This window comes from Rhea pennata, chromosome 5 (assembly GCF_028389875.1).
Source record: "Rhea pennata isolate bPtePen1 chromosome 5, bPtePen1.pri, whole genome shotgun sequence".
Classification (NCBI taxonomy): domain Eukaryota; kingdom Metazoa; phylum Chordata; class Aves; order Rheiformes; family Rheidae; genus Rhea; species Rhea pennata.
The window spans coordinates 58,047,122-58,072,098 of NC_084667.1; the positions used below are offsets into that span (position 1 = coordinate 58,047,122).

The window sequence follows — 24,977 nt, forward strand, 5'->3', positions numbered from 1 at the left end:
TTATGTTCATTGAAGCAGCTTATGATTAACATTATAAACTGTCAATTTATACAGGAAATGGAGGAACAGGGTAGCTCAGATAATGCAAAAAGAAAAGGAAATAAATTATGTGTTAAGAGGCTGTAAGAGCAGAGATAAACATAGAAAAGAGAAGTCTGATGCTGTTGGTTTGTGGCACACAGAGATCCATATATTAGCAAAGTTACAGGCTGGTAAAACACTCCGTAGCACACTGCAATGCAACCTGATCCAGTTCGGGTAAAATAGATAGCTCATTTGACTTCAGATAATATCTTTTGAAAACTGCCTTCATGACTGTGATCTAGGAAGTTGAAGGTCTTGAAAAGATCTTACCTATGAAAAAATAATTTTATGCCAACAAACTTGTGTTATGCTAATTTATCCTTATCCAGTTCTGCTTTTTAGTTCCATTTCCAGTACAGATACTTCAGTTGTGGAAAGCTGATTTTGTTTTCAGCTATCTATTGAGGAACAAAATTACTTGCTGTCCTAAAGTTGTTTTCGGTTGGATTAGGGGAGAAGGGTTGTTTGTTTTCTAGAAAAGTTTGATTCTTGTTTTTATTATATAAAGGATAAATTATACATAATAAATAATAAAATACGTATTATATAAAGTATAAAAAGGGGTGTTTCAGCCTTCAGAAACTACCACTCTTTGCTCTCTTAAGAGAGGATATATTGAAATTACTTAAAAATATCAGGAAGTGCCCTATATAAGGGAAACAGTATACATGTTCAATATGAATATTTCATTAGTATATAAAACGAACACTGTATCTGAGCTTGTATTTACCTCACCACTGACATACTGATATAGTTTGAGGTCTTTGCAACTGCCTGCTTATAAGCAAGAAACTTGTTATGAAAGGTTACTGTTTAACTGGCAAATAATTCTATAGTATATGTGATAATTTATTATTATATTGTGTACTGGGATTAATCATGCTTGTTTCTGGTGATGTCTCATGTGTCATCATGTGTCATCTTTGCTTTTTTTTTTTTTTTTTTTTTTTTTTTTTTAATCTAGAGTTATTTCTATGCACTTCTGATATCCAGTATATACTGGAAAAAGCTTCAGAGTTTGTTTGCATATATGATGTATATGTGCTAATCATTTAGCTAAGGTAATTTAGTTTAGAGTGTAACACATAAGCAAATCTAAAGAGAAACTTTAGGATGGAGTGTCTTGATAAGTTATGAACTGCATGCACATTGCTTTGTGTTTACATGTAAATGTAAACACATGTTAACATTTTTTTTACATTTGTTTTACATGTTAACATTTGATGTTATGGATGCAATAACACATTTTCATTTTTCATTTTAGCTCTTGTGGCAAATTGTTAGTAACCAGAAACAATTTTTGTTTAATATTTTACAGAGACTTGAACTGCATGATTCAGGTTTAATGCTGAGGGAAAAGAAAGATGTATTTTATTTTGTTATGAGGTAATTGCATTTGATTCCAGATTCAGATTCTTTTTTTTTTTCTTTTAAATATCTGTTAGGAAAACTATCATTCATTTGTAAGTTCTATAAAGTTAGTTTACTCTAAAGCCATTAGGAGATCAAACCTAATGTTTTTCAATTTTTGGAACTTATTTTTCAGCCATATTTTTAAAATAAATGTTATTTTTCCTCTGATTTTACTGAGATTATAGTTGTCCCTTATAGTTGTCCCCAAATGAGAGCAGTGTGCTAGTGTTGGCCTCAGTGGAACAGCACCCGTGTGTTGCTCTTCTCATTGTTTGACTTTCCAAGAATGTAATTGGCCAAGATAAAAAAAAAAAAAAAAAAGACAAAAAATAGAACTGCGAACAGTGTGGCATTTCACCAGCAGTTAATTACCAACCTAAATGTTCTGTTCAAGACTATTAATATAGGAAAAATAAAACTAAAGGTTAAAACCCACCCTATTAAAAATACTCATCAGATTTTAGAATTTTAGTAATGCTTGCTTTGGAGGTTGACTTTTTCTTTGGCATGGCACAGTCTCTCTAGATTATGTAGTTCTAGTCTACTTCTTGTCCATTATGTACATTTGGTTTATATGCTACAAGGGATTTTTGACAGTATGAACAAGTGAGCATGCTTATATTTGTATGAATTATTTTGCAAGGCTATGCTTATTTCAGTAAACTATTAAGTGTAGTGTTTGGAAAGAGCTGTTATACAGAGTGAGATTTTTAAGTATGTGGTTGGAATCCCTATGCTATGTAAGAGTGTTGCAGTAAGGATGCTTAAATACAATATTAAGGTTTTCTGATTGGGATATAAGGTTTTATACATTGTAAAACACAACTGTTTCAGAAATCTAACTAATTTGCAAGGAATAATTCACTGAAGGATAGTGTTCTCTTTCAGCACTAGAATAACACATTTAAAAAAAAGGTCAGTGCTCCTTGATACTGTTCTGAAATGCTGCAGAATTTCACAACCAACATGCGTCAGTCATACATATGTAAATTTGGGCATGATTCACATATATGCTTTTTGTAAGCATTAATGTATTTGCTTTTTCCAAGCTAGATATAAATCTGTTTATAGCCTTATAGATAGCTCCTGTAATACCAAAGTATTGAGGGTGTTTTTTTGTTTTGTTTTTAGGTGAAGGTGAACATTGCTGTAGGTAGTCTTAAAGATGGTGTTTATAGTTCAGTTTTAATTTTCAAATATAGTTCCTAATTTGTTTACAGAACTACTACTTATTTCTCAGAGTTGGGTTTCTGATCTTGAAAATGTGGATACGGTTTTCTTATGAAAGCATATATTAAGGTAGGAAGAAATGTATTGAGTTAACAGATGGGCCACCTAAACTTTTCAGTAGTGAGACATAGAGAGGATGGAATATTGTGCCGTTTTTTTGGTGTAGAATTTCATGTATTTCATGGTGTTTCATTTTTTATCAACTCTGGTTTGCACGTTCTAGACAAGATGTGTGTTTCTTGCTTAGTTTTTTTTATGTTGAAATCATGCTTTAAGTCATAGCTATTTAAAAAAAAAAAAAAAAAGAATAGTAATAATGTGACAGGTCATAAGGATGCTGTTTTTCTGAGCACATTCCATGTAGTGTATGTGCAGTTTCTTTCTTTTTCAACCAGAGACTGTAGAGTTGTGCCAAATTCTAAGTCTGTTTTGTGCAAGAGGATAACTTTAGGATGGTGTCTCAACTTGTCTGCTTTTGATACAGGACTTTGATAGGGAGAAAAATATTATTAAAGCTTTCCAAATGTTTTAAAGTCATAAATAGCTGTCTAGGAGATGGCTCAGTTTTCATCCTCTGTACAGACTTAGTCTGATAGATCAAGATTGCAGAAAAGGTGCTTCCAGTTTAAGATTTTGATAGTTCAAAAAACAATCAGACCAAATACTTGTTGATAAAAGTGCTGTAACCATGAGGAAGGAGGAGAAGCAGGAATTTCTAGAGAGATCAGAAGCAGAAGACCTGTGTATTACTCTCAATGAAAGAGTACAGATAGCCAAACAAAACTTGTGGTGAAGGTAAATAAGCTGAACAGCATACTTAGAAATAAGCTCAAAATGTATTTTTCTCTGTGCTACAAAGTAATTCAACCACATATGTTTAGATTGATACGAGTTTGTGGAAAATGTAAGTTCACATTCAAAGAAATGGTGTTACCTGTTCATTTAAAATTACTATCCATTTTCTTGAAATGAAGGAGATTCAATTACGTATCTCCAGTGAGTCTATGGGAATAGTAGAAAGAAAAGACTTTCTATGAGGGGCACTTTTCTCCTAAACTATTGAGATTGGAGATCTCAATGTTTAATGGCACCTTTGTCATAGAAACCTTCTCCTGTCGGTTATAAATTAGGGAGAGAACAAAAGTACAGTCCTTAAGCCATTCTTGTTTAATTGCAGTTCTTATGTGCGTGCTTAGTAATTAAGGAATCTTGTTCAGTTGCAAGGTGGTAGCGTTGCTGTTTAGCTAAAAGAATTTTATGCAAAGTAAGATGGTAGATTATCTTTATGGTAGCATTATCCAGTTTAATTTGTCCTAAAATGTAGTGCATTTAAATGCAAAACAAGTTAATTCTCATGCAAATCATCAATGAATACAGTTTTGTGGAACAGTTGATATTTTTCTCCCTTGTATGTGAACCATATTGGACTAACTTGGTATGCTAAGTGATATTTTTCTGGTCCTGGCTGCATTCATGTTTTGATAGCGTTTTTGGCAGCCCTGATTTTGTAATGAATTTGTTGAAACAAAAAGATACATAAGGGAAGACACTGCAAGAGCTCTTTCTCTCCTACATCAGCATCATTAGGTATCAGTAAGTGTATATATTGTATCATGTAAAAGAACCGTGGAGATTTTTTTTGTCATTTTATTTAGTAACTTCATGTTTTTGAACTTTGATCTTTAAAACTTTATCTTAGTGTTGTATAAACAGGCATTGCTGTATTTAAATTTCCTTTAAATGTCTAGCTAAATTATTGAAATAAATTTGTTGTAGAATGGCATAATACAAAAGCTGGCAGTTGTGTGGTGTACGTACTGGAAAGCATGCTCTATCAAATCATTTAATATTAAAATATTTTAGCAATTATCTATTCTGAGTTATTTTGTAACACATTAAAGATTAAGAAATATGACACTTTGAATAACCACCAAAAAAGTAGGCAAGAGAAATATTTTTCTTGAAATGTGTGTGAATTTCTTTAGCTAGCTTTACATGAAGTCATAGGTTTGGATAAATGAGCCATTTTTCATTTCAACTGTCCTATCAAACACCTACTCATTAGTCAGCAGCTGAAAGTGTTAGAAGAATGCTCTACATCTGTCACTGGCAGCATTTCCTACCAAACTTGTTTCTACTGAGGCTTGGATACAATCCATAAAAATAGGCTTTATAAAGCAGTATTGCTTATTTTCTAGGTTCTTACCTGAACAGACGTTCAGAGTTTAGATCTCTTTTAAAATACGTTGTTACTGTGCCCGTATTTACAAAGAGAATGGTTCATTCCTTTGCATAGGTCTTTATCATCATCAGACCTAGACATTTTTGTCATTGCACTACACTTCTCCTTTCATAAAACCTCTACTAATCAAACATTGAAAGCACGGTTTATACATTTAAAAACAAGTGAGTATTTGTAGGATAACTAATGTGCTCTCAGATTTTTTTTCTTAAATGTAAATTTTTGTGCTTCATTTTTTTGCAGATGACTTGTGTGACTTATGTAATAAGGCAATTGTTTGCTAATTCTATTTTTAATCACTATATTAGAGTAAATGCTATCAGATTTTCAACATGTGAGATACAGTACTGTCTTTCTCCATGCTGCTTCTACATGCTTCTTAGGAAGTCTTTTGTGGGGGAGTGGGGGGTAATCCATACCTGTTTTATCTGTCTGGGTAGGGATTATTTGTTTGTTTTTAATCTGCGTATTTATTTAGATAGTTAGGCATTAACATGGAGTTTGCAGCCTCAGTTTCCTTGAAGAGCATTTTGTTGTACATTTTCCTTTTGGCTCGAGTCAGAATTTTGTATGAGAAGTGTAGTAGTCTTCCTGTCACTGTAGTTTCTCCTTTAGGGTGTATAGTATCCATGGTGACATTTCACCTCTAAAGCATAGTAACTTACTATCCTTGAGTTACCTTCTGAACTATTTGGTCAGGCTTGTGAAGAAACCCTAATTTTTTTCACTCTTATGTCATCCATGAAAATGATAATGCTTTTCTTAGGCTGTAATTTTATTTTTTTAAGTTGTTCCTACCAGTAAATATTAGTTACGTTCATTCCCATCCCTTTTCTGTGTGATTGGTGAACTAGAAAACAGAGCTGATCTGGCTCAAACTAATCTATTTCCTTTTTATTTTAACTCTGATCAGTCTCCAAATATGATTCAAGCGTGTATCTGTACAAGCCCTCGTACTGGCTCAAGGGTACAAGGATTTCAGACGGTTAGACGCGTATGGCTCAGAGGTGGCGTTGCAGTCCTAGCTGATATGGCTTAGTTCAGCTTACACTGCCATCAAACAGAGTCTAGGTTAACAGAAAACCAACCCAATGAAAAAAGTCAGGGCCTTTCTGTTGCATTAGTGGACTCTAAAATGGCTCTGCCGCAGGGCTGACCACTGGAGAAGATGGGAGCAAAATAGAGCAGATGGGAATGCAGGAATAGGACTGAAGCAGTCTGCATCTGCTCTGGCTTATGTTACTGAGGAATAGCAGCTTCAGTAGCGATGGATTTATGCCTTTAGTTATCCTTAGTGTTCAGACTAGAAAAACAAACCAAGCAACCCTCACTCGTTCTGAGAGGTAAACGACTTTGTCCAAGGGGTACTCATGTAAACAGAGATCCATTTGAGTTTAACTACCTTCTATTTTCCTGACTCTGTCACTAGTAGTTACTTAGTACAATTTTGATTCTCTTGTGACAGAAGTGTCTTCACGCATTTATTCAAGCACCCTCTTCTGCCTCTCACTGTTATTCATTAGCGCCATTCCACTGGCCCTGTTTCCTTTCCCTCCCCATTAGTAAATCAGTTCCTAACTACTTTTTCTTTATAATCTTTTTCCCAAATGATGTTTCTCAAAATAATTCCACTTCAGTAAATAATTTCCTTTGGTGGCATATCAAATCTGCTAAGGCTGAAACAAAGGGAGGCTATACAAAGCTAGCTAGCTAGCAGAATGTTCTCTTCATCTGTCAAATGGTAAGAAGATACCAGATTCTGTAAGAGGAAGGTCTTGTAAACATTCAAGTTCTGTAACTTCCTTAGTGTTCCATAAGAAACAAGCAGGAATATACTCAATTACGACTCTTTAAGCCAGTTTTGCGGTAATTTACTAAGTATTGGCCTTTGATGTCATGGAGTCCTCCTACAAAGAGGAAGAAGTGTGAATAGGATGTGGATTATTTCACAAGACAAAACTTACCTGAATGTGACTTAGTGCTCCCCCAGTACTACTGCTAGCACAGTGAAGAACTCTCTCTATCTGTGTGTGTGTGTGTGTGTGTGTGTGTGTTGAGGGGGGGAGGGAGGAGGTGATGTCTTAAACCATCGTTGACATTTTGCAAATGAATGTGTGACTACTCGAGCCATGCTTTATCATGCAAAAAAATAGGAAACAGCACTGTAGCTAAAGCAGTGTTCCCTGTTTGCTCTGTTGTGTTCCAGTGCAGTAGTTAAGTTTTGTGCCATTGTACTAGCAGTCTTCCCTACCGTTTTAATCTTTGCAGGGAGTCTCAAAGAGACAGAAGCAGCAGTTGAGCATTAAAGGAAAGATGCAAGCGGAGAGGAGGGGAGAATGTTACAGAGCAGCTGCCTTTTAAAGATGTGGTTACTAGATAAACTAGAATTTGAAACCAAATTTTTTTCATCACACTGAGGTTTATCGTAATAGAACAATTTAATTTTTACTTTAGATGTGGAATAGAAACTGGATGTATATTTAAAAAATATTCACTTTATGAAAATAGTGTGTGTGTATATAAAAAAAAATATTAAAACTGAAATGAACTGCTTCTTTCATCCATCAAGATCTTGTAGAGCATTTTAAAATCTAGTTTTGTTAAAAGGCCTATCTGTGATGGTCTTACTTTTGTAAGACTAAAACTTTGTAACTGCCAAATACTAGATACAAAATAATAATACTGGTTTTAAAATTACTTTTGAGAATTTCGTTAAATAAACCTCTCATGTTTTGCCTAGAGTGGAAGGACAAGTGACTTGAATCTTTGATGCTCTCTACTTAAAGAAAAGGTTTTAAAAAGGCATCAGCAGCTCATCTAGTCCATTTTGTTATGCTTGGAAGTGGACCACATACATTTATGTCATTCCTGATGTTTGTCCTGCAGTTTTTTAAAATTACTGGATGGATAGTTTGCAGTATTTTGTTTCACTATGCTTATTTTGAGATGGTGTTGTTTAGTATTTGAATCTTCCTTGCTGTAGAAGGGATTTATTGTCTGTAGTGAATAGAGAAAAGCTAATTCCCCTCCTCTTCATATTTACTGCTTAAAATACTTAGATACCCTCAGTGTAGTCCTCTGTACCCCCAAAAGCAGGTTGTGGGGGGGTCTCTGTTTTCCAAACAAATGGCATTCCAAATAAAGGATATTGTTTGTCTCTCTCTCCTCCTCCCTCCCCCCCCCCCCCCCCAAAAAAAAAAATCTAGATTGGCATCCTTGGGGCTTTCTCGCTAGGTTTACATCCTTCTTGAACTGTGACATCCGAAAGGTACTACTTCAAATCAGACCTGGTCAACAAATCTAAGGAATTTCACCGTGTGTCCAGTGGGTGCTCTTAAACATCCCAGTTCGTCTTTTCCCTTCATCCAATTCAGTAATACTCAGTGCAACTCTAACTCACCCGTGACTTAGTATCGCTAGTGTGCTACCATTTCCCAGCTAGGTACGCATATGCCTAGTTATTTGTTTGTGCTCCAAATATACATAAGCAAATTATGTAATTTAAAAGTCTTTCTCTTTTTCTGATGCTCACCTTTCTTGAAGATATGGATTAGGACAGTGTCATTAGATTAAGTAATTTAAATCTTTAAAGGTTACATTCTGGTGCAGATAGTATTTAGGGGGAAGCACAAATGCGGAGAAGGTACAGGAGTAACATTGCCAGTTTCTCTGAACATCGCTCCCAGAGGTGCAGTATGTAGAAGAGGCAATGATCTTTCAAAACAGCTGTTAGTAAGCAGACATGTTCAAATCTCTCATGATAAACAAAATGTTCCCTACGGTTCTAAATGCCTTAAATAACTTCAGTAAAAGGTTTGAAAGTTGTTGTTTTGCAACTTTTTTTTTTGTATTTCTGGGATTATGCAGCAAAAACAGTCTTTTGTATGCTTGTATACAGTGATATATTGGTTCTTAGTGCCGCAATACTTTGTTCTTTATCTGTAACATTTTAAAATAAAAAATTATTATTGAACTTTTAAAAAAGAAAAACTTGTTTTGCAACATCTGATTTTAACATTAGATTAAACCTATGACAGCTCTACTTTAGCTTGAATTATTATTAGGAGTTTCAAAGTATCAAACTTGACCTTTCCCATGTGGAAATATGTGACTTGCTGATACGTGTTTGCTTGTGAATTCGTGTGTGTGTGTGTGTGTATGCATACATACCCGTATATACATGTGACATTCAAAAGTTAAACTGTGCTTCACGCTGACTTTAATATTTCTTTTAAAGACTCTTTTTTTTTTTTTTAGATGACCCGCCTCTTAATTTGGCCTTCGAAACTTAACGTTGTAGGAGATGTTAATGCAAGTGTGTTTTCACTGTGAAGCTGGCCTCTTACTTGGTGATTTTTGGCAATTCTGTTAAAAGAAACGTGCAACTTTGCTCTTTTCAGGAAAAGATGCGTGCACCGGCGCTAGCAGGTGTGCCCCGAACGTTCTTGGGGGCTAAAGAGCGACTGTAAAATCATCTTGATTAAATTAAAAAAAAAAAAAAAAAAAAAAAAAAAGAATACAACAGGTCACCTCCCGTGGCAGCTGCGGCGGAGGCGCGGCACGGCGGAGGCGCGGCGCGGCACGGCACGGCACGGCGCGGCGCGCAGTGACAGCCCCGCGGCGGGCGCTCCTCATTTGCAGCTTCCTCGGTGTCATTTGAAGTGGCGGGCGGCAGCCAATGGGGCCGCCGCTGCCCGCTGACATCACGCACCAGCCCGTTCCCTCCAGCTGCAGAGCGCTTCAGTTTCTGTCTTTTTTTAAACTAAAATGGAGGCTGGGTCCTTGCCTTAAGGAGTACGTTGCCTTTCCTGCCGAAGCCTAGATGTTGACATGTAACAGAGCTGGCAGCAGGATGGTGGTTGATGCGGCCAGTTCCAACGGGCCCTTCCAGCCCGTGGCCCTCCTGCACATTCGAGGTGAGTCGCCGCGGTGGGCTGCAGCGCGCCCGCCCGCCCGCCCGGTAAATGGCTATTGTGATCCTCGGGGACGCGGCGCAGGAAGCCCCGGCGCGCAGAGCCCGCCTCGTTTTGTTACAGGCTCCAAAATTGGGGAGTGTAGCAGCTAGTTTGCTGTTAAATGCGATTTGGAAGATTTGCGGATTTATAGAGGCATTACATAGTTAAAAGCAGGTTTTGCTGCTTTCTGCTGTAACTCTCCCATCCCCCTTTCAAGCTGTGCTGATGTCAAAGGATGTGAAGTCACTACCCCAGAAAGGTATTGAGTGGGGGGAGGGAAGGGCTGAGTTGTCGGTGTGCTGTTTCCCTAGAATAAGGGCAAACATTTGGTGCGCTTCAGAGCTTATTTGTGGGTGAACGATTTAGCTGGAGCTCCTTTAAACCCACTGCAGAGGATTCTGAAAGAATTGAGGGGAGGAGGAGATGTGACGTTTATTATGAAAATATCCTTTATGTATTCAGAAGGCATTTCCTAGGAGAGATGCGGTTCTGCTTTAACAAGCAAGTGATGTGACTATTGGCTTGTGCAGTTTTGAATATTAGATTTCTTAATGGAATATGTTCTCCTGGATTTAGAGAATTAGTGCATTGCAAGTTTACACTTTATGTAGTTCATTAGGAAAATACGTATTTGTACAATACTTTCGCATAATACTATGAGCATGTTCATCCTCGGCTTTCTATTTTTGCAGTTAGTAAAAATCTAGCGTTGCTGTGGGAGTGAGTTTTGTTTTGTTTTTTTATCTTTAAAAGGATAAAGAAGTTTAATAACCAACCAAAGCATTTATTTTTAAATATCTTTCTTGCACTGGTTTTGTTTTAGAACTTTCTATGAAACCAAAATGTGCATTAGATGAGATCAGCACACCTTAAACAGTGGCATTCATATGCAAGAAAGCCAGCTGACACTGTTCTTGATTACCTTTGTGTCTCCACTTTCATTGACATAAGCTATGTGTTCACAATGAAAAGAATGGTGTTTTAAAGTAATATTTTGTACATTGAAAATACCTTGCTTTGTAAATTTTGAAAAAAAAAGACTGTTCAGAGGCTTGCCTTTTAAGCAGTAGCACTGGTCTTGAGTGTATAAGAAATTATTTCCCTCTACCTTGTAGAAGAGCAGTATCCTCATCTAGCTGAAGTGGGACTGGATGTATTCTAGAAGACTCTAATTTTGATCTGCGTGGGGAGGTGGGGGGATGTGATAAAATTTCCTGGAGTTACAATAAGGAGTCTGCTTGTTGTCAAGGGAATATAAACGTAACTGCCTGAACTGTAGACAGGCCTTAGCTTTTACCTCTGAGCAGATCATGCCAAATTACGTTATTTCTCTGATATGCTGCCATTTAAAAGGGTAGAAGCATTGTCTTTTAGGTCTAAAGTCGGTTTTAGATAAAACAAATGAAGGTTGGAAGAATTACGAAGTGGTATAATGATGATCTTTAATAATGCTTTGTCTTAATATGAGAATAAATTCACTGAATGAAACTTGTGATCCCTGTTGTGCAAATCGAATCTATAATTTTAGAAATAATGCTTTTTAATAAACTGTATTGAATTTTACTTTTTTTAAGCCCTAAATTTTTAGTGTTCTGGGTAATACACCAGTGGAGTAGAGGTTGAGCGTTTTTTTTTTTTTTTTTTTTTTTTTTTTTTTTTTAATGGGCAATCCATAGTGGAGTTCCAGGAGCCTCTTGTAAGTGATTAAGGTATAACTAGGAGGTTGTTTTGTGCTTCAAGTGGTAGGAAGTCACATGGGTCTCTGATATGATAGCACAGAGAAGGTTCTTGACATTGAGTGGGGAGATGTATCTCTTCTACACACGTATGTACAGAAGTTGCTTCCTTTGTCTGTGTGTGTGTGTGTGTGTGTGTGTGTGTGTGTGAATACTTCATCCCTCTAGCTGCTCTAGTGTTACCAGTACTGATTTGCCTCCAACATGAAGCCTACTAGGACAATGTAAAAGAAAATCCTTCTACAATTAACAGCAGTAAATATAAACTGGCAACTCTGAAGTCTAATAACAAATGGTTAGTGTTTGTCCCACTCCATGCTGCTTTACAGGTGTCCTTTTACATCGTCTGTTGTGCTATGGAATTAAGCTTTTGGTAGAACTCTTCTTTGCATCAGTAAGAGCTAAAGCTTCATCTTAACAAGAAGGGGGGAGGCGAAGTCCTCAGTTGTATATGGTAGATCGGAGAGAGGGATATTGCAGTGGAGAAAATTCTGCTATATAACCAGTTTCATATAATTTTTTGAATTAAAAAATGTTATTTCATTTTACCTTTGTATCAAGCTACCATATTGAGCATTGATCTTTAAAAGAAATGCAGTGACTGCTTAGGAATCAGGCTGTCACAATTTTGAAATAAGAATTGCAATCTTTGTTTTAAAGTTAACTCTGAAACGCATTCTGTACCAGTATCATATGGAATGTGCAAAGTTTGCAGAAATTGAAAAAGTCTTCTGATCTGACAGGGTTTGGACATTTGCTTTCTCCCCCCTACTTCCAATTCCAGGCTACTTGTAGCTTTGCCAAAATGACACAGTTGCAAGAGTAGATACAGAAGAACTTTAAAACTGGTGTTCAGAGCTTTGTGAGTAGGAAATAAAGATTTATCAAAATTGTATTGATTGCTGTTGCTGTCACTCATATCTGTCATCACCAGCAAGGGGGAGCCTTTGTAGGCTAGGAGGTGTCAGAGCCCTGAGCACCTCATCCTTCAGCAGTTTGGCTGCTAGTGATCGAGGTTAGCTCTGATATGGTGCAGCAGTGTAAACTTGAATCAGGCTACCTGGAAAAGAGTTGTGTGGAAGGAGCTGTGAGAAGCCTTGCTGAGGTGCCCTTTGCACTCGGGAGTTGTCTTGAGGCTCAAGCCTTTGTCCCTGGTCGTTGCCTGAGCTGAGTTGCATCTGCGTCTGTGTCAGGCCATGTACCTTGCTGCTCTGGATCCTGACCTGCTGACTTGACTTTTTGATTTGACCTCCCTCTTCACTACAGGCTCGTTTGGCAACTACTGGACTGCTGGCTGACCCTGATTACTGTCTACTGACTTCTCCCCCTGTGTGGGTAGTGTGGGACCATGCCCTTTGGCACAATCGTAGACTATTGGCAGTTGTTCAAGACCACTGTGTAGAAATCAGGTCTGCAAAAGATGACTTTGGACTCATTGCTGGGAAACATCAGGCACCCGAAGAGCCCATAGTGAAGACAAGTGGCATGGGGTCGTGACTGTAGGTTGTTTGCTTATACTGAAAGCACTAGAGTAATGACTGTTCAGCCTAATGGGATAGGGAAGCCCATGGCTCTTCCAACCACAACAGATTTTCCAGGAGATCTGAATTACAGTGTTGCTGTGTTGCTCTTTTCTAGAGTATGAGGACAGTACACAGTGGTCAGCTGAAATACTTATAGTTAATTACTGTGGAAAAGTGAATAGTTACCTTGTGTTGGAACAACCCAAAGCTCCTGAGGAAGTCATATTTTCAGCTTAAGCAGCGGTTATGGCTCTGGAATAACTGCCGTGGCTTATCATCCTGTGTACAGACTTCAGCTTGTAGTTGATTGTGGCAGAAATCAACTATCTAAAGCAACTGGTTGTGGGATATCAGCTTGGAGAGCTCCTTTAGGATCTTCCTGTACAGACAGGTCACTAGTTACAAAATGATATAAGGACAGCACAGAAGAGAATGTTATTAAGGTCTTTGAATTTAAGATTTTACAGCAAGGAGGGAAGCGGAGCAGGAGGGTATTTTCAAGATGGGTCTTTCTCCTTAAGAAGCTTTCCTGACAACTAGACCCCTAGGGGATGGGAGTACACTCGGGATCCTGACAAGAGAATCCAGATAATTTAGATGAGACTTGGGAGAAGACATAAGAACCTTTTAGTTTCCATCTCAGTTCTTCAAGCAAAAAAAAGCAACTATAAAAGCAGTAGGGATTAGGACAAAAGTAAACATTTTGTCACTAGACTTTGGAGTTACCAGTTCATATTTACTGTTATTCATTCTCTTTCAAAAAACTGTAGGAGTAACATGGACAGCACTTGCATAAAAATAACTAATCTCAGTTCTTTGTATAGAGGGATTATAAATGCCTATTGATGGGGAGAGCAAGGGGGCAGTACACAAATTTTTCATTAGGCATACAGTTCACTGCTGTTGAGAAAAATCTCTGAACATTGTTTTATCAGTAGCGTAAAAGTAGCTCAAATGACAGTGTTTCTATGAACTCAAGACACAGGTACTTGAACAGAACATTGGTAAAACTCTACTCTGATCTACACTGGCAGAATTTATGGGGTATTAGCTACTTCAGTGACTTAATTGCTGACTGGCTGGAATTGGTAACATCTATTTGTGCTTTTCAAACCTTATTTTCAAGATGTTTTGCAAGACATACTGAAAGTTGTGTGGGAAGGAGGATGAGAACACCTTGATACTGTGTTAATTCAAATTGACACTTCCTGTAGCCCCGTAACCTATATGTTTAAAATACCTCGTTGTCCAGGCTTTTCCCCAGCTTTCCAGAGTAGCAGCAATTTGTAAGGCTTGACTCTCTGTCATTTCAAGGTTTTTTCTAGATTTTCTGACAAGGTGCCTTGACTCTTGTCAAAAATGGTATAAGTAGCGTTAATGTTAACTTGACCCGTTCTTTCTGTGAGCTCCCTGTATGAATTAATCTTGAGCAAAAGATGAATAGTTTGTATTTCCTACTCACATAGTGCTTTTCTATGGAGTGTCAGCAAAAATGTCAGTAGTAATATAATCTTTGTGATGTCAGTATCTGAGTATTTTATGTAGAAATTGGAATTATTGTAAGAGCCTGATGAAGGATCATTGTTCTGTTGTGCTAGGTGCTGTTCTGTTGTGTTAGGTGCTAGATGTCCTAGCATAACATCGAGCACCATCAGTGGCCTGCTCCTGGCTGCTTTTGAACTGCTGATCTGGATGCAAAGGGTTATCTAATCTCTATTCGCTGCTAGGAAGTTCTTAAAGCAACCAGGTGCTAGCTAGCTAATCTTGCAAGATGCATTTTCACTTGCTTTTTATATTTGTACTTGGTTATGAAATGGTCAAGTTCCTCAGACAATGAATAAATACAGGAAGCAACTTCTAAAATACTGAGCAGTGTAATGCATTGAAACCTGAAGTATATAATTTATTTCTCAAACATGAGAGGCTTTAATTTTAAAAAATAACTCAGTGCATGTTTCCCTTTCTTGAAAATAATTGACAAGTATGGCTTCTGTTAAGCCATACTTGCTAAAAATCATGAAGATGGCAGGAATTGTTTGTGCTTTTTTTTTTTTTAAATCATTTTGCAATTAATTAAATGGGAAGCAAAGGAAAGCTCACACTTCAGAAATAACATAGGCCAAATTCAGCATGCAAAACAGTAATTGTTAACCTCATAATTTGCAAAAGGTGACCGAGAGAACTGTTTTCATTCGGCCTGAAGAAGAGATGGGTAAGGGGAGATGCTGGTGCTGTCTTGAACTAACTAATGGGAAGGTGTAGAGAGCAGAGCCACGTTCTTCTCAGAGGTGCAGGGTGATAGAGCAAGAGGTGACCGGTACAAGTTGCAACACAGTATACTCAATTACGATTGTGTATAAGGGTAAAAGCTTTTCCATTGCAGAAGTGGTTAAACACTCAAAGAAGCTGCCAAGAAGAGCTGTGGAGTATCTATGCTTGGAGATGCTCAAAACTTGCCTGGACAATGCTGTGAGCAGCCTCAGCTGTCCAGTTCACCCTGCTTTGAGTGGAAGATTGGACTAGAAGATCTCAGAAGATCCCTTCTGAAGAAAATTATTTTGTGATTCTTTGTTGCATGTGAGACTGAAAAATGACTGGCCTTATTGTCAGTTAAAAAAGAAATACAAAGTAACATTGAACTTTAAGAAGTATATTGAAATCAAAGAGCAATACTGAACCGAAATCTCTGTCTCTTCCTCCCCAGCCCCAAAACTGTTACCATATTTTACGTTATTGTTATTCTGCTCTTGTGTATGGTTAAAGATAGGGTGACTGGAACTGCATGCATTATTAGAAATACTGGTATATTGAAACACTGTTTTGTTCCTTTATTACTCTGCTAACAGCTCAGCAGAAGTCAAAAAAAAAAAAAAAAAGTGTGTGACTGTGCAGGGTCTCTCTCTCTGAGAATGTTGCATAACTCTGTAATAAGCTAGATCTCAATGTCAGCTGTTTTCCCCACCTTAATTTCTTTCTGTTTTTCCCAAAGCTGATAAATGTAATATACACAATTTACTTGCTCAGTATTATGAGATCTTTCTGTATTTCTCTGGAGTCTACTTTAAGTTGACAATGACTACTGCATTGACAGACTCTGACCTAACTATTTGTCTCCTTTCAATGTTATTTATGAAAATGTTGAATGATATTGATCCTGTCACAGTCTTTACATGATGCTTCTGGTAGTCTTCTGCCATTATAAAAATTATTACATTAAACGCCTTCTGAAAAATTCAAAGAGAACTTTTGTTTACCATCTTTCTAACACTTTCCAAGAGCTCTGGTAAGTTGAAGCATAATTTCCTTTACAGATGCTCTGTTCTCTTTCTTAGTATTCATATTTTCATTATGAATACAGTTCATAATAAAAGTTGAGATCAGTTTAAAACTGGCTCAAACTGATCATGGAAGTATACGTAGAAAATCTCAGTGTCATCTTTCGTGCTACTTCTGTTTTCTGCTGTTAGTGTAGACTGTAATGGAAAACGAATCTATTTTACTCTCACTGTATTTCCTGTATAATTATAGCCTTTGTGCTCTAATTTCATAAGGTGAGGTTAGGACTACTGTGATATTAAGAAATTACTGAAATTTCAAAACTCTGCTGTTCATAGATTTAAACAAGCATTTATGTGGGTTTACTGTGAAATGCTTTCTTTTGCATATTGTATTGGCACATGATGCAGTAGAAGTATTTCTGCATAATTGTTATTTTTCAAAAATAATTCTTAAATTGTATCCTAGGGTTATCAACACTTAGAAAGGAAATTCAAGCCAGATTATAGGCATTTCAAAGGGGCAAAATGCAGATGTCTTCTAGTCCCATTTACTCAGAGTTTTAGTGTGCAAAATGTAAAACTACTCAAGAAAATATGTGTCTATTCTAAAACTTGGAGCTTAGGCCTTATTGACCTCTAGAACCCAATTCTTGCATTGCTTTCATATTTAAAATGAAAGCATAACAATGTCACTGATATTTCAAAGGTGTCCTATATTCATTCAGGCCATAGTAGAAAGAAAGCTTGATTAGAATTGATCAAAGCTTGATATCCCATAAATAGAATGAGGAAATAGTTTCTTATCTAGTCTTTGAGGTACAGTAAGCTTTTCTTTGAAAATATTTTCCAAATGAAGTATAGCTTTAATGCCAGAAACTTTCTTCCAATCTACTCCCCATTTTCTTTTCTTTGCCTTAGGTCTAATCTACTACATAAAGTAAAAACTGATGCACATGGTTTTTGGAGGACTGTCTGTTCAGTTAGTATATGTGCCATAAAACTTTTTTTTTCTTCCAGTAGGACATTAAGATCTTACTGAGCTTTGAATCAGAGTATGCACATGCTGTCTAAAGTAAAATTTTGATCAAATATTTCATTGCCTTATTCCTATCCCTCCCCCTTTTTGGAAGCTCAGTATTCATTACTGTAGCTTAAAGAATGCTAAAGCTTATTTTAAATAGAATGAGTTAAAATGAAGGGTTTTTTATCACTCAATAATTTCGGTTAAAAAGAAAACCATAACTAAAAATAATCATAGTTTATATTTTGGGAAATCTAGAAGAAAATGAGATGTTCAGAAACTTGTTCAGGGTTTCTGGACAGGTTGATCTTGGATGCATAGCTAATACAGCTGAGCTACTTGTTTGCACTTTGTAAATTTAAAAAAGTGTTAGATGCTTCAATTTATTATGTAGAGAAACTATCCACTCTTTTCTGCTGTGTGAGAGTGGTAGAAATTTGGTGTAAATTATTGTTAGAATGTCAGCTCCTTTGGCAGCTTAAGCAACATCGTTAGGGACACTATTGCCAACAAGCCCCATTTTTGTTCTTACTCGAATTCCTTTTTGACATTGAAGGCTAATTTGGCTAGAGACTAAAGATACCTCTTTGAAAGAAACATATATTTTGAGATAAATGTGATATGAAGAAAATAATGTTGGATTGTGCAATAAGGATTTTTCGTAAGGGTTGTTTGAATTAAATGGAAAATTTGTAAGCACTTTATTCCTGAAAAAATGTGCAGGTATATTACATGTTTAATCTTCTTAAAATATGATTATGTTGAAAGAGGATATTTTGGTACGTTCTGAAATGTGCACAGTTGGCTTTCTGCTATATTTGAGCCAAAGCTTTCTTTGCTGAAACATGATTCTGTTTCCCAGCAGGATACTTTTTGTAATTATTGTTAGCATTTGACATGGTCAGCATTGGCTGCTAAGCAAGGTACTGACCCAGCTCTATGATTATTTTAATTCTTCCCATAACAGTATTGCTATCATGTTTGACCATTTCTTTTTGGTATGTCACATCACACAGGATTCCCAAATTTCACAAGCATATGGAACAAGGGAAACGTTACTTATAACAGCAACAGGAAAGGCTATGTACTGAATTTGAAGGCAGAATTCTTGAGGCATTTGCAAGAGAAGAGTGGAACTAGCTGTCTATTATAAGTTATTAAGAAATGACTGTAAAGAAAGCAACAAAAAAGTTCTGGTAGTATTTGGCAATACTTTTACAAAGCTTGCAATGAGTGCAAAATTTTGAATGCTGTATGATGATTTGGGCTGACTGTACTTGTTCTACATCTCAGTTTGTATCTCAGCCAAGGGTTACCTTCCTTGTCAAAGGGCTGCCTTCAAATACACTTCTCACAAAGATTTATAAACTTCTATTCCCCATCTGATGCCTGATTTTCAAAAGTACAGAGAATTTAGAAAGCTAATTAGTAGTGTCATCAAGGAAAGGTTATGGAAGTGTGGGATTACTTTAAAAATAAGTGTTAGCTTCAAACAAAGTGGAAAGTGCATATAGTTGTACTCGCAGTACAACTTAGCTGAGACTTCTTGCATGGGAGGCTGTGTATTTCACTTAGGTTTCATGAGGATATTGATATACTTTGGTTTGACTGTAGAAAACTCTGAATGGTTTTATTCATGTTTTCTAATCTATTACATTATCTCTTTTTAAGCCAAAATGTGGCCCAGTATTGTTCAATGAAATCTTGAGATATCTGTTGTTGTTCTCGATCTCATCATTAAATTTGTGTTCTGTTATTCAGAAACATCCAATAGAAAACATACCACACGATTTAGTTTAACAGGAGGTCAACAGAAGAGGAACCAACCTGATACTCTTAGAAAGTAACCAAGTTATTTTCTGTTTTGATGGTTGGCTATGCATTGGGTTATATTCATCATATATGTGTGACAGAATTAATATTGATTGGCAAATTACTCAGACTTTTGAGTTATATCTATCTAGAATTACAAGTTTGTATATCAAGTTGGGTGTGTTGCAGGAAATTGTACTTCTACTTGATAGCAGGTTCTTAAACTTAATTGAAAGAAATACCAGCTAATCAAGTGTTAAAACTGGCAGAGTTTTAATGTTAGACATGGTTTTCTAGTATTTAGTTCATATAAATCTCTTTGTAATTTACATCATGCCTATTTCTCACCTAATATATGCAGCTAATGTTAAATATTTACCATCCAATGTGTATATTACAATCTGTATCCTATACTCAGCTTACTGAGAATGCCGTATTATGTTCTATGTTGTAACTTAAGTCTAGTCTCACTGATATTGTTGACCTGCTTTTTTTCAAACTTATGTATTTAAAAAAAATAATTTTAATGTTTTCAAATACGTTTGAATATGATGTGTAATGGTAAGTGGATACAAAACTTCAGATGCATTTGTTTCTATAAATCCAGTTTACATAAAGCTTAAGATTATTGCGTTCTTGAAAATGGATACAAGATTTATGCGCATCTTTTGAAGCATACAGCAATAGCTAGGAAATAAGGGGCACTTTTCCCCTTAAATTTCTTGTCAGTGCTTCAAGTGGTTGAAAATGGTGGATTTTGCAGCCATATTAATTGTATGTGTGACAAAAAGCTCTATTGCGAAGTCTATCTGTTTGGTTTCTCTATTCCCTTATTAAAACAGTGCTTGGGTCATCTTTTTTTTTTTCATTGTCTGTTTGATTATTCTTGCTGTCATTTCTTCCCCTAATTTTCAAGTGGAATTTTTATTTCATTAGCTCAAGCCCTTTTCCGCTTGTTTCACTTGTCATTTCCAGTATAAGCATTCCTGTTTTCTTTACAGCGCATAACCTTTCAAGTATTTATGCAGTTATCACTTTTGCTATTCTCTCCCTCTTCTTAAACATGTCTTAATCTGGTAAAAATCTTCATTTCTTTTAGATTTTTTTAAAAATACTATTCTCAGGGATTTGCTTTTCATTCCATGCGGCTTTTACAAAAATATTGATTGATTTCTGGTAACACTTTGTGTAAAGCAGGAACTTAGATGCAAGATTCCCTGCAGACTGTATATTTGATGGTGGATTAGTGCTGTGAAGCACCTGTTTTAGATGCTGCTCTAGGACTACAAAGCAAGCGCCTCTTATTCCTTTCAGATATAGCTGAACATTTGCTACCACTAGCTAGGACTTTGTTTTCTAGAAATATAACTTATTTTAATAAAACCAGTAGAGTACCTGAATACCCAAAAAACAGAATGACTTAAAAACATATTAAAATGCATTTTGCTTTTGAATTTTAGGTTTATAAGCTTTATTTTCTATCATGGTCTAGGGAAATATTTTTTACATTTTGAGTGCCAGTCCTGTGCAGATATGTTACTGAATGTGAAGCAGCAGCAGTTGGTAGCAGTGCTGTTTCCCCCAAAACAGGGAAATGAGAAGCTCTTACTTCCAGGTAAAGTGTATGTTATCTAGAGAATGCTGAAAGATACTTCTGAAAGCAGCTCACTTCCTTGAGGCGGCGGAGAGGGCATAGCCAGTAATTATAGCTATCACTTCTCGCTGTCCTGAACACCTGTGCTGATACTGAGAGTCGTGATGTTGCATGAAGTCAGCTGATCCAGAAGAGGGTCGTGCTTTAAAGGTTCAAGTTCAGTCTACTGTACAAGAATTACTTGAAGCTGGGTGATGGTAACTTCCCTTATAAATCTGTCTTTGATTCTCAGTTCACCTTCTAACTATGCTTGATATTACTGTGATATTACTTGTTTGAAATATTAAACATTTTATTATAATCATTGCAAAAGCTCTAAATAGCTATGAAGTGTTTTTAATTATCAATAAAGATTCCTTAAGGATCATGGACTGTCCTGTTCTAGATCAGGCTGAAAGTCCATGCAAATTTCAGTGTCCTGTTTCCAACAGCAAATGTGATTAATGTGTCAAAGAAAGATATTGAGAATCTCTCAATAGGAGCATATAGAAGTATGATATATGGTAATTAGAGAGGACCTTCAACTTGCAGGAATGAGGTACTGTATTAATGACTTAATTCTTTGTGAATAAACCTGAGTTCTTGTACATCATATTACGTCACTTACATGGGCATCTCTTTATCTCCAGTAGTGAGATAAAGAAGTTTACTCCTTTTCTATGTTTTTTTTAATAGAAATCATGTTCTCTTGTGTCTAAGCAGTCCATGTTTTTGTGTGTTCCCATTACTTTAATCACTGTAGCTTTTTTTATTATTATTTTTAACTTTTTATTTTTTGGAAGAAATGCTTCTGCTAGACCAATAATGTTCCAAATAAAACAATGACATTGATATTTATATTCAGCATCAGGATATTTTATGTATTTTCCAGTTTAATGTATACACATCGCAATATCTTGCTTACTTCGAATTACTTACAGGGAAGGTTTACTCCCATTTCCTATGTTGCTAGTTAATTTTAATAGTTCCTTGTATTCTTTATTTATTTTTATGTACAATATGCAATACATTTTAGTACTATAATTAAATCTTGCAGTAAGAAATAGCACTAATTAAACTTCTCCATGCATAAATTGGAAGATTTTTTTTCTCCCGTATTTCCGGTATTACACATTACATTAAAATACTGTTATCTGGGAGAGTTTTGTCTCGTGCTAAGTAGTGTTAATTATTGTCATGATATCAGTAAAATCTATTGAATAAAATCACTGAAAATTGTGTTTTCACTATGTTTTAACTCTGTGCTATAGCCGAAATAATAGAAATTAAGTATAACCAAAATAGCATCTCTTACTTCAGACTAGGATAGTAACCTAACTGTTCAGAAATAAGCTAAATATTTTAAATAGAATTTTGTCAAATGTTAGACAACCTTTTATAACCCTTTTTTTCCCCTATTTTCATTTACCATCTTATGGTGGTCTCTTTTTAAGCATTAGATTGCTAATTCTAAAGAAAAAAGGCCAGTGCTGCTAAAACCATGTTTGGACAGAGACTTGTCTTTTTATTTTTCCTTCCCTTACCTATGTTCTGCAGTCACTCCACCTTCATGTCTAATTTTGATTTTCTTTAGTAAAGATTTTGAACCTTGCTTATTCTTTGAAGAAAGTGCTGCCATGGCACTAAACTGAAACATCAGAAAAAATCAGATTGCCCAGAACATACTGGATTCTTCTTGTTGAAGTACAGCTGTATAGTGCAAACTGCAAAGCTTCACTCAAGCTTCCACACTGTAATTTTTTTCCCCAGTGGGTAGCTGATTTGAAAGACCTTAAGCCTTGCTTTAGACTAGCAGTTATCACCAAACTTGGTGGTATGCTCTGAGTAACATCCTAATTTCCAGGTAGATGATGATGTTTCATACCATTAAACCCTGACCCATCTTCAGCAGACTTGCAAACACATTTCACAAGATTTATCCTATATTTACGAGCAAGAGTCACCTTATACGTTAGGACTTTTGTTCTGCACCAGTTTCTTAAGGAAGCAGGTTTTTAGTAAGTGTTTCTAGCTAGTCTTTTTTCTATGACCTTGTTTTATCACTTTCCTCAGTATAATGGTCTGTGTATATATTTTTTATACATGTGTATGCGTGTAATGTGCATGTGTGTGTTTAAAAAAAAATAGTTGTCCATTTAAAATGAGGGGTCTTTTTCCTGTTGTGCCAATGTAGTCTAATCAATAACTGTTGATATCAGACAGTTTTAAATGAGAGCTGTTTTTCTGCTGACAAAATGGGAGCTGTCAGCTGAGTGAAACTGAGGCCTCGGCTGGGCCTTTATAGAAGAGCAAGAAAGCGCTTGCACAACGGAAAAGATTTTTTTTCTTTTGTGTACGTTTTCTGCAAATTGTTAATCTAGGCTCTTGTTTTCTGCTTTTAAAATGATGTAATGTAGGTTGTTTTACTGGCTGTATATTGTACTGTAAGGGTTTTGTGGTCAAAGTTGTATCAGTTGTTTTTCCTGTGAGGACAGGAGGAACTTCTAACCTTCAGCTAAAATTGGTATGAGAAAGCAGCTGTTGAGTGCCACATCTCCAGGCCACCTACTTCCTCCGTTCAGCAGCAACTAAACCGCACCGCTATCACAGAGCAGCAGGCTTCTATGGAGAAGATAGAGGATAGGTCAGTCATAGACACCCAGTAATAACAAAAAATACACACCTAAATGTGTATTGTTTATTATTATTATTTGAAAAAACATGAGAAACATTATCCAGAGAACAGTAAGTGCTCTCCAGTCTTACACTGCAAAAAATATTTACATATCATACACATACTGCACTTACGCACAAGCATTTAAAACCCGAACTTAAATATTTTGTTTTATTGTTAGATTATTGCTCATTTTCCATTTCTAACCCTCTTTATATGAGGTGACTTAAAACAATGGTTTCCTAGAAAGCTGTAGCAGTTAAAACAGTCTGTAGCTCATATGCAGAATGATGCCACATACTGACTGGGAGGCAAGGAGAGCATCTACTATCACTATGCACTGTTACTTTACAGTTGAGTTAATTTACCTTTGGTGCACAGTAAGAAGTGTTGAAGGCTTACCTGAGGCTTCCAAAGAATTTGTTTGCATAAAACCGTGGCTGTTTAAATCTTTCACAACTAACACAATTTTTTGTGTTACATGTAGATACTTAATAACTGTCCTGTTCACTTGGTACCTAGTTTTTCTCTGGCTGCTTCATACTGGAATACCAGCTGAAGGTGCTGCATTTTGAAGGGTGGGATATTGGTATATTTAATATAATAATAAAAGCATTGCTGGTATCAATTGTTTTACACTCATCAGCAAGTCTGTCTGGCAATGCCATGGTGTTAAGTTGCTGTTAAAAGTTTGAAATTGAATTGTTACTTCTGAATAAATACATTAAAATAGAAGGAGTAGAACATGCATGCATATGTATAGGTTGTTTCTTGTTTAGTTATTGAACACAGGGCTTGCACAGAGGGAAACTTTGAAATACCTCTTAGCAAGAAAAAACACTAATCCCTCAAGCCCAGAGGCTTACCTTGCAATCATAAAGCATCAAAAATAGGTAAGTATTATCTAGCGTACTAGAAATTACTTCACAAGAAAGACTATAGGACAATTAATTCAGGTCTCAGCACAAAGTTTGTCATTACGGTATTCATTTATGTAAACCTGTGTTAGGAATTGCTAGAAATTTGATCTAAATGTGAGATTGATTGACTTTTGATTTTGAAAAACTGTTTCTATTCCAAAGGAAGACTAGAAATAGTACTCTTGTTTAAAATATCCTTACTGATAAGGATAGGTGTGCAGAATTGAACAGGCAGTCTCAAGATGATAAGAGTGCTGCTATTTAGAAACAAATTCTGCAAGTATTGAATAATATAAACAGTGACTAGCAAGTGGATTTTTTTAAAAAGTATTGCTTAGTGAATAACTCCAAATGTCGCGCTCAGAGTAATGGTAAGAAGTAGCTTTTGAATAACTGCTGACTTTTCAGTCGTTGAGAAATCCAACACTAGAGTTCCCAGTTGCAAAGTTTCACTTA

General features: G+C 36.1%; 1 protein-coding gene across 2 annotated transcripts in view; it reads left to right on the top strand.

Annotated features, from left to right (window-relative positions):
- Positions 1–24,977, top strand: part of PPP2R5C (protein phosphatase 2 regulatory subunit B'gamma) — an 82,366-nt gene that overhangs the window by 22,082 nt on the left and 35,307 nt on the right. The window contains exon 1 of one of the 2 annotated variants that reach the window (XM_062576701.1): positions 9,698–9,885. The exons of the other annotated variant lie outside the window; for it this stretch is intronic. Coding sequence (XP_062432685.1) covers positions 9,792–9,885 — 94 coding nt within the window. The 5' untranslated portion in view covers positions 9,698–9,791. Of the gene's footprint in view, positions 1–9,697; positions 9,886–24,977 lie in introns of those variants that run through there. 2 annotated transcript variants of the gene reach the window in all.